Source organism: Notamacropus eugenii, chromosome 3 (genome assembly GCF_028372415.1).
Source record: "Notamacropus eugenii isolate mMacEug1 chromosome 3, mMacEug1.pri_v2, whole genome shotgun sequence".
Classification (NCBI taxonomy): Eukaryota; Metazoa; Chordata; class Mammalia; order Diprotodontia; family Macropodidae; genus Notamacropus; species Notamacropus eugenii.
The window spans coordinates 399,663,371-399,681,044 of record NC_092874.1 but is presented as its reverse complement, the minus strand read 5'-3'; the positions used below and the strand labels follow the sequence as shown (position 1 = coordinate 399,681,044).

The 17,674-nt window shown below is 34.1% G+C and overlaps 1 protein-coding gene across 3 annotated transcripts in view; it reads left to right on the top strand.

Moving 5' to 3' along the window:
* The window catches only part of VPS35L (VPS35 endosomal protein sorting factor like), a 114,468-nt gene that overhangs the window by 17,729 nt on the left and 79,065 nt on the right, over positions 1–17,674 (top strand). For all 3 annotated transcript variants that reach the window (XM_072597980.1, XM_072597981.1, XM_072597979.1), the window contains 3 exons: positions 5,572–5,656; positions 10,482–10,541; positions 17,158–17,254. In XM_072597980.1, the coding sequence (XP_072454081.1) occupies positions 5,572–5,656; positions 10,482–10,541; positions 17,158–17,254 (242 nt within the window). The remainder of the gene's footprint in view (positions 1–5,571; positions 5,657–10,481; positions 10,542–17,157; positions 17,255–17,674) is intronic.

The following is a 17,674-nucleotide window of genomic DNA, read 5'->3' as shown; positions in this document are numbered from 1 at the left end:
ATAAGTAGAGTCTTGGGATGAAAATAAACGGTTTGTTAGGAGATAGATGATAGTGGCAAGAAAATTCCAGAGTTTCTGGCATCCTTTTTTTTTTTCTTTCAACAAAGTAATTACCAGGTCACTTGCTGTTCAATTCATCTTCCAACATAGAATTAATAAATTCAAAGTTAGAATGAAATTATATGTAGAAAGGAGTAAGTCACTGAGGCATTTCCTAGTCTCTGTAGATAAATTCATTCTTTTATCATCTCTCTTCATTTTTCCAAGAATTTGAATTGCTCCTTTCAAAATGCTATGTAGGTCAGACTAACAAACACAAAGAATGCATGGTAAACCCTCTCTGAATAATAGGCCTTTCAATGTATAATTTTTTCTATAGGGGGTATTTTCTCAGTTGTTATGTGTGTCATACGCACACACATATATATACATATACACACACACACACACGATAAGTATTGACTTTCATAAAACATTGCATTTCTCCTCTTCCCCAAACTTCACATTTATATTATAAGTATGGGTTGAATATTCAGTAGCTTTGATTTCCTGTCCAGCTTATCTTTTTTTTGGGGGGGAGACCACATTGGCTTTTTTTAGATATTTGTAGCCAAAAGATATATATCCCAGACAACATCAAGCAGTACCTTTATTAATCACTTAGCTATGTGCTGGGTACTATAATAAGCACTGGGGAAAGAAGCACTGGTAAAAAGAAGCAAAAGACAGTCCCTGCCTTCAAAGAGCTCACAGTCATGCAAACAAATACATGTAGAGATCAAGCTATATACAGGATAAATAGGAAGTAGTTAACAGAGGGAAGGTACTTAATTAAGAGGGGTTGGGGAAGAAAGGATTTTATTTGGAACTTAAAGGAAACCAGGGAGGTCAGTAGTTGGAGCAGAGGAGGGAAAGTGTTCTAGGCATGGGAAACAGCCAGAGAGAATGCCTCAAGTGGAGAGATGAGGTATCTGGTTTTGTGGAACAGCTAGCCACTCTCATTAGACCAAAGAGAACATGTCAGGGAATAAGGTAGGAGGGGGCTAGGTTATGATGGGCTTTGAATGCCAAACAAGAGTATCTTGTATTTGTTCCTAGAGGCAGTGAGAACCTCTGGAGTTTGTTTGGGGTGGGTGGGAGGGGGTGTAACATGCTTTAGAAAAATCACTTTGGTGGCTGAATGCAATTTTGTTGTATGTTCTACATTTTTTAATGTTATTGGAATTTTGTTTCAGGTTTTGGGAGGTATATTTTGATTTGAATTGAAAGAAATCTTTGGATAACAGCATGCAATCCTATAAAAAAGAAAAAACAGACTGATTAATGAACCTAGGAATGGATAGTACCTTGTCAAAACAATCTTTGTGATTTACACTAATATGAATAATTTAAGTAATATTATTTTTATAGATATGTTAAAAAAGATTTCCGTGTTGCTTTTATTTTTATTTTACATCAGCTTTCACCATTACTCAGTAGTGCAGTAACAGTGTCTTTCTTTCCTCACCTGTTTCTTTTGAGAGGAGATTTAATAGAGGCTGAGATTCTTTTGTTTAGATATTTAAAATCTCATTAAGATGAATCTTTGGGTCCCACTGTATATTTTTTGGACATGTGGCAAACTATAGCTTATATTCTTTCAAAGACTGTTATTATTTTACAAAGTAAATATTATTGAAGCATGATCATCTCTTTCCAAACACATGTGATATGAATTTCTTGCTGTGTTGTTAAGGTGAAGAAATATCTGAATCAGCAGGTATTTTTCTACAATATTTTTATTGGCAAGAACTCCCCTTAGATTTAAGTTCTGCCCCTATTTTAAAACTGTGACTTCTACAGCTTTATTTCAGGGAGATTTTATTTCATCTTCTCTCTTCCTCCCCCTCCCCACATGAAAGAACAACCTAGAAGCTTCTATTAGCTAAACACCTGGTTAATAAGAGTACAAACTTCATTCACTCTTCTTATATATTAAGTGTTTTTCTTCTTTAGCTGAGGATACTGTCAAGGCAGAATGCATACTTAGTATGTTCTCTTAGATGTTAATACTCTTTTTACAGGTTTGATTTTTTTTTAATTAACGTGTACATGGTAGATTTGAAGTAAGTAAGCTTAAAACAGAATCAGGTCAAGAAAAGTCATCAAGACAGCTTATTCATTTTTGCCAGTCTCACGATTGAACCATTTCCAGCAAGTTAATAAGCATTTTTTTTAAGCACTTACTATGTATCAGCACTGTGCTAAGAACTGAGGCCATGAAGACAAAAACATTTCCCTGTCTTCAAGGAGTTAGCATCCTAATGAGTGAGTTAACATGTAAATAACTAGGCACATATAGAGGTCTGTATAGAGTAGACGTCAGGCAGGCTGAGAAAGGAGTATGCTACTGAGGGGATGACTAGGAAAGGTTTCCTGCAAAAGCTGGGATTGGAACTAACCCTTGATGGAAGCTGGGGAAGCTAAGACACTAGCTAAAGTGAGAAGGGAAATCATTTTTGGCATTCTTCTAAGACCTATTTTTCCCCCTAAAGCCAAATATAAATTCCTATAAACATTTATTAAAGGGTAGAAGCTGTGGTAAATAGAAGATAATTTTGTGAGGATTGTTTTTGAAACTTTGTAGTATCACAGAATTGATGGAGAAAGTAAAGAAAAAACTAAACTGAGAATTTATTTAAATTATTTCAGTTTTCCTCAGATTTCTTTTATGCACAATGAGAGCTTGTAAGATTGCCATGTTAATGGCATAAATATAAGCAGATATTCCAGTGATGATGCTTGAGCAATTAAGAAATATTTTACTGAGTATTTACTGTGTGCAAGGTTTTATGTAGATATCAGGAATTTTAAAAGATCTGGAATAGATTTTTTAAAATAGCATAAATAAAAATTTTCATGGAATCTTAAAGTCAGAAGGGATTTTGGAGGACATTTAGTCCTATTCCACTCATTTTATAAATGAGGAAAGTGAGGCACAAAGAGGTTGGGTGACTTACCAAGGTCACGCAGCCAATTCATCTTTTGACTTCTCTCTGCTCCTACTATATATCTACTTTATATCCTTCTCTTACTCTATATACCATGCTGCCTTTCACAAAAAAAAAAAAACAAAACCCAGCATAAAGTTCAGACACAAACTTAAGCTTAGGATGCTGATATTTATTATTTGAACGGGTGAGATGAGAGAATTTTTATTATCAAAAATCTAGTACCTGTTGGCCTTAATTATATTCTTTGATATTAGTTTGGAATCCAAGTGCCTGAGTATTGAAGTGGGAGAAATTTCAGTTGCAATTTAAGATATTTTCATGTCACTCTGACCAAAGTGCAATAATTTATTCCTGAGTGCCCCTTGATAACAGTGGAATCATCTAGGTATTATATTTTAGAACTGGCAGATTGTTGGAGTGCAAAGAGTTACCAGAAAAGAGAGATAGCTTTGGTTTTGCTTGCCCTGGGTACTCTTGGAAAAACTTTTGAAGTTGGAACATTTATAAAGATGATGACAAAAATGAAACACCAACTAATATAAAATAATATAAATTAATTAATAATATAAAATAATATAACAATAATATGTTAATTAACATAATTAATACTGTTACATGCACACAATAAGTTATATAGAATTACAAAGGAATCCAATTATGTTGAAATAAAAGTTTAATTTTTTTCCTATCCAAGTTCATGAGCCTATTGAAATCTATCTATGGACCCTTTGAGAAACCCCAGTGGTTTAGGTTCAGAAGGAATTCAAGTCTTTCAAAGAAGTAGTAGGAAGATATTGGTGGAAAAAGCCCCAAGGATTTAACAGGTGATTTATTTGGAAAGACTATAAATCAGAATTTCTCTAGGCCAAATCATGGTGGCAGAGATAGTGAGCATATATGGCAGAAATTGTGTACTTCAAGCAGACTGTATCTCTAGTAGGCAGGTGAGCATGACGATTTCATACTGTGCTCCATTAGGATTTGAGACTTTACTTTGGAGTTTTTAGCATTCTCTCTCTTCAGGTTTCTGCTATATCAACTTGGTAATCTGCCTCAAAGGCATAATGTTGCTAGGAGAGTGATTCTCAGATGTTTTATATCTCATGATTCCCTAAGAACTCTCATCAGTTAACTCTACTGTTCATGAGTCATTCAGACAAACTTGATCATTCATACAAACAACCCCAAAAACCTAATTCACTTTGTCCTTCAGATTGTACTGTCACCAAATTGAATTTTGGAAGTGTGAAATTTATCTCTTTGAGGTCCCCTACTCTGTAGGTTCTCTATATGCTTCTGGATCTTCTGTTCCCAACTTGAAAAAATATTTCTCTAGGGCAGAGATGTCAAACTTTTGTTCAGAAAAACTCGAGTTCAGTCCAAACCAGATTAAAATGTAATTGGGAAATGTTTCACAAAATAAATAAAAATACCGTGAAACATAGATAATGTTAATTTGTGGTTTTCTCAGTGAGTATGAAGCCTACAGGAATCTATTTGTTTGAATTTGACACCATTGCTCTAGGTCATCACTATAATTCCCCTGTAAAAACAAGTTAACATGTACCAGTAGACCTGAAGGGATAGTAACAGAATCCTTCTAGTCAGTTTTGTGGATATGCTTTAGCTATATTATTATATGTTGTATGATTATTGTTTATCCTCTGTTAGAATGAATTCTTTAGATGTTGAATTTAGAGAATTCATGTTTTTAGAAAGGATTGTAGAAGTTATCCAGTCCAACATTCTGATTTCATTGATGAGGAAGTTGAAACTTATATAGGCTAAGGACATACTGGAGTTAGTGGTTCAAAGTTAGAATTCAGTCTCCTAACTCCTGATTTAGTTTTCTTTATAATTCATCATATTGCTTTTGCCCTTCTCTATTGCCTCAGAGCCCATCAGGGGCAACTTTCAGGGCTTCATCTGGAGCTGGCACCAAGTGGATCTGCCTTTACCCTAATTGCCTCAGAACCTGTGAGTGGTGCTTGGAAGGGCCCAGCTGGAGCTGTTTCCAGGTGGAATGACTTTTTATCTCTCCAGGACTTATAGACCTCCCTTATAATCTCTTTGCAATTTTTAAAAATTTTTTCCCTTCCTGTCAAGACAGTGACTCTCTCCACTGTGTCCTCACTCTTGCTGGAGGCAACTTGGAACCCTCATTCCATTCCTACCTTTAGGTCCATTACTTCCTTTCCCATGGTGGTCAGTCTCCTCTCGAGGTTCCTTGTCCTGTGGAGCTGATGATTCAGATGCCCAGACTCCTGGGCCTTGCCTTCTCCACTGTAACTCTCGGGGACTTTACATCCATCCTGCAGATGAACCATCCTATCCTATATGTGTTGTCTCTCCCAGTGAGAGTTTGAGCTCCTTGAGAGTAGTGACTGTTTTGTTTTTCTATTTGCATCCTCATCATTCAGCAAAGTAGTTGGATCATGACATATGTAACTTTTTTCATTCTTTCATTTTGAAGTATACATTTGACATCCCTTGCCTAAGTGGTTGTAATGTTTTCCAATACTGAAAAATTCTAAGCCAGACTCTTTATAATGAATATTTTATTCTTTTTGTTTCCTAGTGTTCTAAACTTCTTTCTGACACGTCAGTAATCCAGTTCTACCCAAGCAAATTTGTCCTCATTACTGATATACTTGATACATTTGGTAAGTGCTGGCAAGATCTAGGAAATGGTTTTTTTTAATCATATTATAGGTAAAGAGGATTTGCTCAAAAAGATTCCTATTGCCTGTTCCTTTTTGCATTTCATTTAGAGTTCTCTTTTCCCAGATTATTCTCCTTTGTCCTCATCCTTTAACTTTACCTTCTGGAAACTTTTAGAGAGTAGAGAGCTTGATTTGGTGCCTGGCACATAATAGACATTTCATATTTCCTAAGTGTCACTTGATTAATTGTGTATATAAACATGAAGAAAAGAAAAATGAGGGGTGGAATGTGATGGAGAAACGCTGAAACTCAGAATGTCAGATCTGCTAGTCTCAGCCTCACAAATATGTGGGATCACCAACATGTACCACCATACCTAGCCAATGACTTCTTCCTCGTTAACTGTTTTCTTGCTTATCCTAGGTACATTGATTTTGTTTGTGTAAAATTTAAAATTTTATGTGATCAAAATTGGCTATTTTATCTTTGCAATCCTCTTTGTTCCATAGGAGTTATATGACTACAACTACAAAACACTCTTAACAGTAATAAAACTAGTCTAAATAATTAGAGAAATATTAATTAATTGCTAATGTGTAGAAGAGTATAGCACAAATGACAATACTAGCTACTTATGCAATCCAGTGTCTGCTATTTAATAGGCAGTGAGGTGCTGCAGTGGATAGAGCACAAGACTTGGAGTCAAGAAGACTGGAATTCAAATTTTGCCTCAGGTATTTACTAACCCTAGGCAAGTCACTTAAACTCTCTCTGCCTGTTTTCTGAACCACTGTGAAATGGGGATCATCATAGCATCTGCCTCTGAGGATTGTTGGGAAGCTAAAATGAGATGTTTGTCCAGCATTTTGCAGACCTTAAAGCACTGCAGAGACGCTATTATTGTTGTTCTTATTTTAATCATTATTATTGTTACTCAGTACCTTACCACAGGATTATTCTATAGAGCTAGAAAAAATATAAATATATATATGTGTAAATGTAAGTAAATGGACTCCAAATATATCTGGAGTTTAGTTCTAAAAATCTGTTAAAATGATCCACAGTAGCATGTTTTAGAACAACTGTTTCACAACTTGTAATTCAAAGTAGCATGATGTAATGGATATATTGCTGAAATAAGAGATTAACCTCTTTTCCCCTGATTGATATATTTTCTTTTCCTTCAGCAACTATACGTATTCAAATACATAAATGTGAATGAGAGAAAATAGAATAGGAAAAATGAAAACAGTGATTGTGAATTATTGTATGTGTACATGATGGTTATTTGTAGATTACTTTAAAATCAATACATGAAATTTAACAGGTTTGAAATAGTCATTCTGTGTGCTTTCCATGGTTCCTTTGAACTTCTTTTTATGGATTTATTAGAATTTTGTTGTCCTTTCGTAACCTTAATGTGTATTTTTTTATTCTTCACTGTATGATGTCATGAATCTTACTATATTTCCTTGTGTTTTTTATAGACATAAATTCTTATGATACAGTAATATTCTGTCACACTCATATACCAATAATTTCTTTGGTCCTATCCCAATTGTTGGACCCAAAGTTTATTTACATTATTTTTCATTCATTCATTTAGTGTTTTTTGTTATTTTAAAGAGTACTTCTAGGAATATTTCTTTTAGGATAATTTTTCTCCTGTCATTAATTTTCTTTATATATATATATATATATTCATTTTATTTATTTTTAATGTTCTACAATCACTACCATAAAACTTAGATTTTTTTCCCCCTACCTGCCCCCCCCCCCCAAGATGGCATACAAATCTATATAGGATCTACACATACATTCCTATTGAATACATTTTCACTGTAGTCTTGCTGTGTAGAAGAACTAAAATAAATGGGAGAAATCATATAACAAACCAAAACATAATACACACACACACACACACACACACACACACACACACACATCTGCTACATTCTGCGATTGAATTCCATAGTTCTTTCTCTGGATGTGGAAGACATTTTGCCTTAGAAGACCATTGGGAATTTTTTTTTTTTTTTACGTCCTTGCATTGCTATGAAGAGCCAAGTCAGAGCCAAGTCTACCAGAAAAAACTTGCACACTGTAATTTTCTTAAAGTATACTTTCTGTAGAGGGATTTTTAGGTTTCAAAAAGTAAGAACATTTTGGTAGCTCTTATTGTGTTCCAGATTTCAGCATTCCACATTACTTTCTTTTTTTAAAAAAATTAATTTATTTTTAGTTTACAACATTCAGTTCCACAAGTTTTGAGTTCCAAATTTTCTCCTCTTTCCTCTCCCTTCCTCTCCTCCCATCCTACGATGGCATGCAATCTAATATAGGCTCTATATGTACTTTCCCATTACTTTCTAAAAAAAAAAAAAAATACAACAGACTCACAGTTCTTCCAGTAGTGACAGGCATGCTTGGTTTTCTGTAGCCATATTAGCATAGACTTTTTATCATCTTTTTCATTTTGAGTCCTGGAAGGTACTATCTTAGCTGTTTCTGTGTGCATTTGTATGAGTTTTAGAGCATGTGATCTTTCATATGGTTATTGATAATTTGTGTTTCTTCTTTTGAAAACTACCTGTTAATATTACTGATTTTTTTTTTTTGGAGATTGACCTTATTCTTATAAAATTATGTCAAATTTTTATGGATTTTGTTTTTAGCCAAAAAACTAATTGCAAAAATCTTTTTACCACTTTTTTTCTGTTTTTAATCTGTGTATTAAGGGAATGCTCATCAGTTGAGGAATGGCTGAATAAGTTAGGGTATATGAATGTAATGGAATACTGAATGCTGAAGGGTTTTCATTTCAGAAAAACCTGGGAAGGTTTTATGAATGGATGTAAAGTGAATGAAGCATAACTGGGAGAAAGATTTACACAATAGCAGCAATAACAATATTGTAAAGATAAACAGCTTTGAAAGCTTGGGAACTCTGACCAACACGGTGATCAACCACAGTTCCAAAGGATTCGTGAGGAGACACACTTTCAGATAGAGACTTGATGGACTCAGAGTACAGATCAAAGCTTTTTCTTTTTCTTTTCTCTGTTTCTTTCTTTTTTTTTTTGATATTGCTCTTTGGGGAATTTGTTTTGCATGACTCTACATAACTGTTAACTAGTTTTGTTTTTTTCTTGATTTCTCAATGAATGGGGGAAGAAGAGGTGGAAGGGAGAGAATTCAGAATTGAAAATAAAATAAAATTGAATTAAAAAATAAAATTAAAGGATTGAGAAAAAATATTTGCCGAAATATGCTAAATAAAGGTCTCATATCAGGGATCTATAAAGAACTGAAAGAATAATACAGGGCTTAGAGTCTGAGAACACAGGTTTGAATCTTGGGTTCTACTTACTAACTCTGTGATCTAGGCCACTTCTTTTACCTACATAGGCCTCATTTTTTCTTGCCTGTAAAATGAACAGGTTGGGTAAGATGACTTTTAAGATTTTTCCTGCTCTGAAGTTATGGTAACTTGTTTGCTTGGGAGTGTTTGCCAGGAGTTGAAAGGCGCTGAAAATTTATCCCACATCAACTAGAATCATTGAGTGAATGATAAAAGCACTTAGAGGTTACTGTGTACCAAGCCTATGCTAAATTCTGGAGATACATGTTGATAAAGATAATGTTCCCTGTTCCCAATGTGTTCACATTCTGTTTTTTTTTTTTAAACTAAATTTTTATCAATATTTTTGTTTTTTCCATTGCCTATATTTCCCCTATATCCTTACTTTCCCCCACCAGAGAAACCTGCCCATGTAACAACAATAACAACAAATTTAGAGAAAAAATATGAATAAGAAAAAGTCAGTAAAACAAATCAATACATTGAAAAAAAATCCGAAAATATATGCACTGTTCCACACTCATTGACCTCTAACCTCTGAAAAGACATGAGAGGTGTCTCCTCCTATCATTGTGATTATAAGCTTGTTCTTTGTGGTTTTGCTTTTTTATTTTTGATGGTTGTACAATTAATCTTTCCATTGTGTTATTCTTTCCTGTGGTAGTGTAATATTGTTTTTCTGGTTCTGCTCACTTTACTGTGTATCAGTTTATAGGTCTTCCCATGGTCCTCCGTTCACATTCATCATTTTTTGCAGTCATGTTCCATTACATTCATAACACTGTTTAGCTGTCCACCCAGCTGATGATCATCTGCTTTGTTTCCTATTCCTTTATACCACAAATGGTGCTGCTTAAAAAAATTTTGGTGTATATGAGATCTTTTTAAAACAAACTAGTAATTTGTTATAAAGTAGTTAAGTTATTGAATATATTTTATTGTCTTGATTATAGTAAGTTATTGGCATTCTTGTCTTTTTGAGACTATTAAAAACAGTTTTTAAAGTAGTGAGTTTTTTTTCTTTGCCTCTAATCTTCACATGTGTATTTTGGCTGGGTTCTACAGGAGTGAGTGACTCCTACGCAACAGCACATTTCCTTAGCTTTTCTGTTTAATCTCTCTCCCCACCACACCCCAAATTTTAATACTCTTTTATCTTCCAGCTGTTGCCTTCTCCAAGTATAACCCAGAATATCAACTGAGTAAATGATGAGTACTAAAAGCTCCTTTCAGCCTTGATGTTTTCTGACCTCTGTCCCATAGTAAAGTCAGTGTGCTGTTTTATTTGTGGCATGTTGTCTGGGATAGTCAAAAATTTATTTTAAATTTTAGATTCACTAGGTGGCAGCATGATATAACAAGAAAACATTCAGGGAGATGATGAAAAGAAACTTTATTTTTATTATTTGTTTCTCAGTTGTATAATGTCTTAATGCCATGTCATTTTCTCCCTCCCCCGACAGGAAAATTAGTGTACGAGCGAATCTTTTCCATGTGTGTGGACAACCGCAGTGTCTTATCAGGTAATTTCACAGATGGTCTGCTACCTTTGTAATTCTACTGCTTTCATGATTGCATTAATTTTTAATAGTTAGTCTCTTGAACATATATTTTATATGTAAAACATATAGACCTGTTCTACTTCTATCCACTTTTTTGATGTATTCAAAAAAATACATCATTAACAGATTTCTGAATAGATTCTATCTTATAAGAACCCTAGAGATTTTTAAATGGGTCAGGTTAATAGGGAAAGTAAATTGATTTGCTTCATGCTTTTTTAACACAAGAGAGTTAGATGGAACTAGATTTTATTTTATACTAATTTATTTTGTCTCTACTTGACATTTCTAAAATCCTTCCTAATTCCTAAGGACATTTTTTTGCTTAATGTATATTTTAACATATATTAAATATATAATAATTCAAATAGACTTAATAATAGTGGCCATTATGTATTTGTATACTTATACATCCCGAATTCTTAGGAAGATCTATCTATCTCAACAGGTACCCTTAAGCTATCAATTCTTACTTTTTACTCAAATGAATCTATGGTTTTATTGAAGTGGATATTTCCTCCATCAGTGCAGATGGAAGATCCCAATACATCTCTGTCTTGTCTATATTTCTTTTCTGGGACTATCTTCCTTCATTTTTCTTGACATTTTCAAAGATACTATTGAAGTACATTGGTTGTCCATTGGTTATCTTTCATTATTACTGCCCAACTAGCTCTTCTTTTTTGAACTTCAGTTTCTTTGATGATCTTCTTCAGTGTTGTAAATTAATTACAATGATTAAGTATTTGATAGCATAGAATTTAAGAAGTTACTTCTTCCATTTTCCTCTTGCCTCTTTTCTCTTTTTCTCACTACATTACCATTTTATAAAATCCTTATGTAGGATTCTGTCCTGGGTCCTCTTTTTTTCTCTTTCTATACTGTTTCACTTGGTGATTTCATCAGTTCCCATGGATTTATTTACCATCTCTATGCTGATGATTCTCAAATCTATCTGTCTTGCCCCACTCTCTCCTCTGATTTCCACTCTTGCATCTTGGACCACCTTTCAGACTTCTCAAACTAAGTCGACATCTTAAAGACTTAAACTCAACATGTCTAAAATAGAACTCATTATCTTTCCCTCTAAACCTTCCCTACCTTCCCACCCCCATCTTCCCTATTACTGTAGCAGGTAACACTCTCCTCTCAGTCGCTTAGGCTCAGTTTAACCCAAGAGTTTTCCAGGTCTCTTTACTGTTTCTCACCCCATCATGTCCAAGCTATTGGGAAGCCTTGTTGATTTCACCTTTGCAACATCTCCCAAATATGTCCCCTTTTCACTTATGAAACAGTTTACCACTCTAATACTGGTCCTCATTATGTCACTCTTGATTATTTGCAGTAGACTGCTGGTTAGTCAGCCTGCTTCAGTTCTTTCCTTACTCCCTTCCATTCTCCGTTCAACCACTAAAGTATTTTCCTAAAATGCAGGTGTGATCATGTTGCTTCTCTGCTCAGTAAACTCCAGTGACTTCTATCACCTTCAGGAGAAAATACAAAATGCTCTGTTTGGCATTCAAAGCCCTTTATAACCAAGCCCTCCTCCTATTTTTTCAGTTTCCTTACACCTTACTCTCCGCCACATACTCTTCTATCCAGTGACACTTGCTTTTGGCTATTCCATGAACAAGATATTTCATCTCTCAACTCTAGGCATTTTATTTTCTCACACTGTCCCCTGTACTTGGAATGCTGTCCTTCCTCTATTGTGATTACTGTTCTCTCTGGCTTCCTTTAAGTTGCAGAGATTGTCTTTTGCATTTTTTTGTATCCCTCTCAACGAACAGTGCCTGCCTGGCTTAATAAATATTTACTGAATGAATGAATGAATGAATGTAAGGTAGGGACAGTGCCTCTTCTTTATTTTTATTTCTTGAAAGAACTGAATTGGGAGATGATAAGATTCTGTAGATATAAATAAATCAGCCTGGTAGTAAGGCCTTTTTCCTTTATTCATCTTTGTTCTTGCTAGTCATGGTTTCATTTAAATTGCAAATCCTGGTGCTTTTTCTTTGAAAGTGTTGGTCCCAAATTGAGGTAATATATTTTAGTGAAAGAACGCTGGAGCGGGAGTCAGAAAATCCTGAGTTCTAAGCCTGGTGTTGCAATTGCAGTCAAGTCATTTTGCCTCTTGGATTCTGTTTCTTCATTTGTCATTTGAGAGAGTTGAACTCACTTTCACAAACATTTGGTAAGCACTTACTTGGTTCCAACATTTTATGATTTTATGCCTTCCCAGTCACTTCTGGCCCTATGAGATTGGTAACATGCATTCCACATTTTGGCTTCATATTCCTGTCAATCCTGAATATTAAATGAGTTTTTGCAGATTGCTGATTGTGCATTATTGTACTTACCAGATTGTTCTCAGATCTAATTTCCAAGATTAGAATGGTTGGCAGAGTACAGTGGGGAAAAGAACTCTCTGCAATAAGTAATGTCCAGCTTCTCTGATAGTATTTAAAGACATTTTTACTCTCATAGTTCATTTAGCCTCTTGACTGCAGTATTTCATGTTCAGCTCAGTTTTCTAGTGTTTTCCTAGAAGAATAGGCATATTTTATGTAATTGTCTTTGAAATTTTCCCATCTTCATTCCAATTAAGTAAAAATAGCAGACCCAGTGACCACAACTGACAAGATATGTCACATTGCAACACCTACAAATGCCTGCTTTTCTACTGTGTAGAGCAGGGTTTTTAATCTGGGGTTTATGAACTTAAAAAAAAATATTTTGATAACTGTCACTCTAACTGGTTTCCCTTGTAATGTATGTATTTTCTTTTGTGCATTTAAGAAAATTATTCTAAGAAGGGGTCCATAGGCTTTACCTGATTGCTGGGGTTGGGTGGGGGTGTCCATGACAAAATGATATTAAGTAGTAGAGGGTGCTATGTTTCATCATCTATTTTCCTGAACAAGATTGCTCACCACAATTAATTAACTTTCAGATGCCTTTTAGTTTTTGTTTTAACTTACATTATTGTAGTCAGATATATTGTTTTTCATATTCGGCTTGCTTTACTTTGTGTTAGTTCATATAGTTTTTCCCATGGCTTCCAGAATTCCTGACAGTCAGTGTTTGTTATGGCACAATACCATTCCATTAGATTCATATGTTACAGTTTGCCCAGCCATGTTCCTCCCATTCATGCTTTTTTACTTTATTCCCAGGGTTTTGCTATTGTATACACACATGCATACATACATACATTATATACTTACATACCTACTTATCTATATACATGCATGCATATGTAGGATTTTTCTTTCTGTTTCTGATTTCCTTGAGGTATATGATCAATAGGGGAATTGCTTGGTCAAAAGGTATATGAGTAGTTGAATAACTCTTGCCACAAAATTCCAAATTCGTTTTCAAAGTGGTTGGACCAATTTACAGTCTCCTCCTTGACTTTTATTATCTTTGCTACTTTCAGAGGCATGAAGTAGAACTGCCTTAGTGTTTTAATTTTAATTTCTCCTATTAGTTATTAGAGTAATCTTTCTTGTTTGTTGCTACTTTGCCTTTCTTCTATTGAAAATTGTTTGTTACTGTCTTTTGAGAACTTATACATTGAGGAATAAAATTCTGGTCTTATGTTTGTGTCAATTTCCTTTATATTTTGGATATTAGACTTATCTATGATATTTTATACAGAATTTTTTTCTCTCACTTAACCGTTGCTCTTTATTCTTGCTTCATTAATTTTGTTTATTCTAGAGCTTTTAAATTTTTTCACAATTGAAATTGTCTTTCTTTTTTATGATTAACTCTTGTTTGGTTAAGAATCCCCCTCTCTTCAAAGTTCTAGTTGTAGGATTCCCTGTTTGCTTTCTCCTCTATCTTTTATAAGGAGTGACTTTTTATATTTGGGACATAGGTTCTTTTGAAATTTTTTATGGCACATAGGCTGCTAATTGGCATAGTGGATAAGCTGCTAGACTTGGAGTCAGGAAGACCCAAGTTCTAATACCACCTCAGACACTGGTTGCCTATGTGGCCCTGAACAAGTCACTTAAGGTCTCTCAGACTCAGTTCCTTTATCTATAAAATGGTAGTAATAATAATAAATAGCACTTATCTCTTGGGGTTGGGATGTGAATCAGTGAGATAACATGTTAAAGTGCTTTGCAAATCTTTAAGTGCCATATAAATGCTAGTTATTAATTATTACATGATATAAGATACTGTGTTAAATATAATTTCTTCCAAATTTCAGTCTTCTCGCAGCATATTAAACTGATTCAGTTTTACAAGGAAAAACTTTTTATGTTCCAGACAAATTTCTAATTAACATGTAAGAAATTTTTAAGACAAATATGTGTGCTATCCCAAACAAATGTTTCTTTCTTTGATTTTTGGTGTATTGTACTGTCGCTTTCATTTTATTTGGGCTTATACTTAGTAGAATATAGTCTCTTTGATGTCTTTGTATTCCTAGCACTTAGCCAGTGCATGCTGGTGTGGACTTAATAGATGTTTGTTTTGTTGTTGTGAACATTTTTTAAAGTTTTTTTCCTAAATAAAAAGACTTCATTTGTTATGTGTTTTTACTTGTTCCAAGAACTGAAATCAAGAGAGTAAAAATGTTACACAAGAATTCCTATGCTTAGTGAACTTAGGATTGGATTTTTTCTGTGATGAAGAAAGCTTTTGAAATTAATTGTGCCTTAAGGAATTAAGTATAATGAGAAGAAATTGGTAGTATTTATCCCCATTCTTTGTGTTTTAATAAAATTTGACTCATGATCTAATATTTCAGTTCTTTGCTGCCAAGGAATGTGAATATAACTTGATTCTTATGAGTTGTGAAAGATACTAGGATCTTTTTGGTCCATGAAAAGTATGAAGTTTGATGACATTGGTGTTAGTTTGTTTAGCCTCTTCTAATGAAGCATATGCTTGAAAAACCTTTTTATTCATAAAGTGATTTTACTTCTAAATTTGAAGAGTTGAATGGCCTTTTGTTGTAATACCTTAAGTGCTTAGAACTCATTTTCCCCTGAAACTGATTTTTTGCTGTGTTTGTGTCAGCAGTATACTTAACTGACTTGGCAGTCAGGGCAAATTTTAACTAAGATGACCTCATACCCTGTAGCACTGTTATATAATAGACCTTTAGCTATTGGGGGTGGAAATTGGCAGATGTAATAAATTTTTCTTCCCCCCATATTTCCACATAAGCTCAGTGTCCTGATGGGAAAACAGGCATAGCATCAGAATAATTAGAGCAGGAAAGGAAAAATCTCTGCTCTTTGTTACTCAGGGGTTTTTCTAGATATAATTTAAGAAATGTGATTATCTGTCCCTCTTAAAAAAATTCTGATCTTACACAACATGACCTTTTTTTCCCAAAATGGTCTAGTGGGCTATTTTCAAGCTTAGTGTCAAATTTTATTATTGATTGACTGCAGATAGTGCAACACATCCGTAGTGTAATTTCCAGTATATTCAAATTATGTTAGTCAGAGGATGAAGTAATGGAAAGAACCCTAGAATAAGGGACTGGAGACTTGGGTACTAGTCCTAGCCCTGCCACAAACTTTCCGTGTTACCTTGAGCAAAGCATTCAACATCTTGAAGCCTCAGTTTCCTTTCTGTTAAATGAGAGTTAGATGATATCCACAGCTTGATGATTCCAAATTGCATGCTTTAATTATATGAAGGGAAATAACAGTTTAATACTAACAGTTCACAAAGACTTCAAAAAATATCTCAAATGTCTTGGTCCGTTCTTTCTAGAGAGAAATAAGTACTTTTGAAGGTGATCACATCTTTCTGTATATTAGTGGGATGTTTTCATACTACTTAATGTTGATTGAATGAACAATCAGAAGAGTTCAGTGTAGAAAGATGCTCAATCTTTTAATTCCAGTCAGCTATGATTAGTTATTGTTCTCTGCTGTCAATGTGCTATGAGTTTTTTCTTTTGGATGAATATGTCTCAAACTTATCTCTCTAATCTTCTGTTACTGAATGCTAGGGACCAGGGGAGAAAAATCCCCTGCAAGAATTAATTTGCTACTCTAAAAGCTAATTAAATGTATCCCTTTTGGTTCAGTTTTAGAAATTGTGCTATTATGTTTTGAAAGATAATTTAAAATAAACAATTACACATTACTTTATTTGTTCTCTCACTGAGAATTCTTCCTGTAATGGTCTTGTGGTCACGTTACTGAGGCCTCAGGTGAGTAAAATATTAGTGTACTGGTTTTGGAATTCCTTCTCCAGGCTTAATTTCACAAGGCCATGGCATTTCTGGCTAATGTGATAGTTTCAGAAGTTGAGATTTTATTTTAAGCAATTAGATACATTATAGATTTCTTAAATATTTCAACCTCTCAGAATGTACGTCTCCTAAAAAAGTTTGCATTGTAGAAATAAATTATTCATGGGTATATAACACATCTGCATCATTGGAGGAAGAAGAGAGAAGAGGAAGCCAGAAGATTAGGATTCTTGTATCTCAGTTCTATGTTTCATGGCAAAGATTTCACTATTTTAGGGTGTGCAGGAGCAGAGATCACTTATGTAGGAAAGAAAATTCTTATGGATATTCACTTTTGTGTTACAGATCACATTTCTCCAGAGAATGTAAATGACACGGCCAAAGAAACTTGCTTAAATTGGTTTTTCAAGATTGCTTCAATCAGGGAACTTATTCCCAGATTGTATCCTTTTTTCCTGATCATTTTAAGATAGCCTGAAAGATATTTTCTGTTAACGGAAGTCTTGTGATGAACATTCTGTGAAAATTTAGTCATTGTTGCTTACTCAGTGGTTTGTAAGTTTGAAAATAGGAGAACACACCAAATTAGAAGCTCTGTGCCTTCCAATGAAGACTGTGACTCTCATCCTAACTGAATCTTAATTGCATAGTGTATTGCTTGTGCCATGATAAAGTTTTAATTATAAAACCCCGGTTTCCATTTTATTTCAGACTGTAATGAGATAACATGATTTTCCAAAGTTTATTTAAAGTATAACTTTGCAAATTAGAAAACAAAATCTAATAATAGTAATTGCTAATATCTGCATAGCTCTTCAAGGTTGTCATACATTTTACATTTATTATCTCATTTGATTCTTAC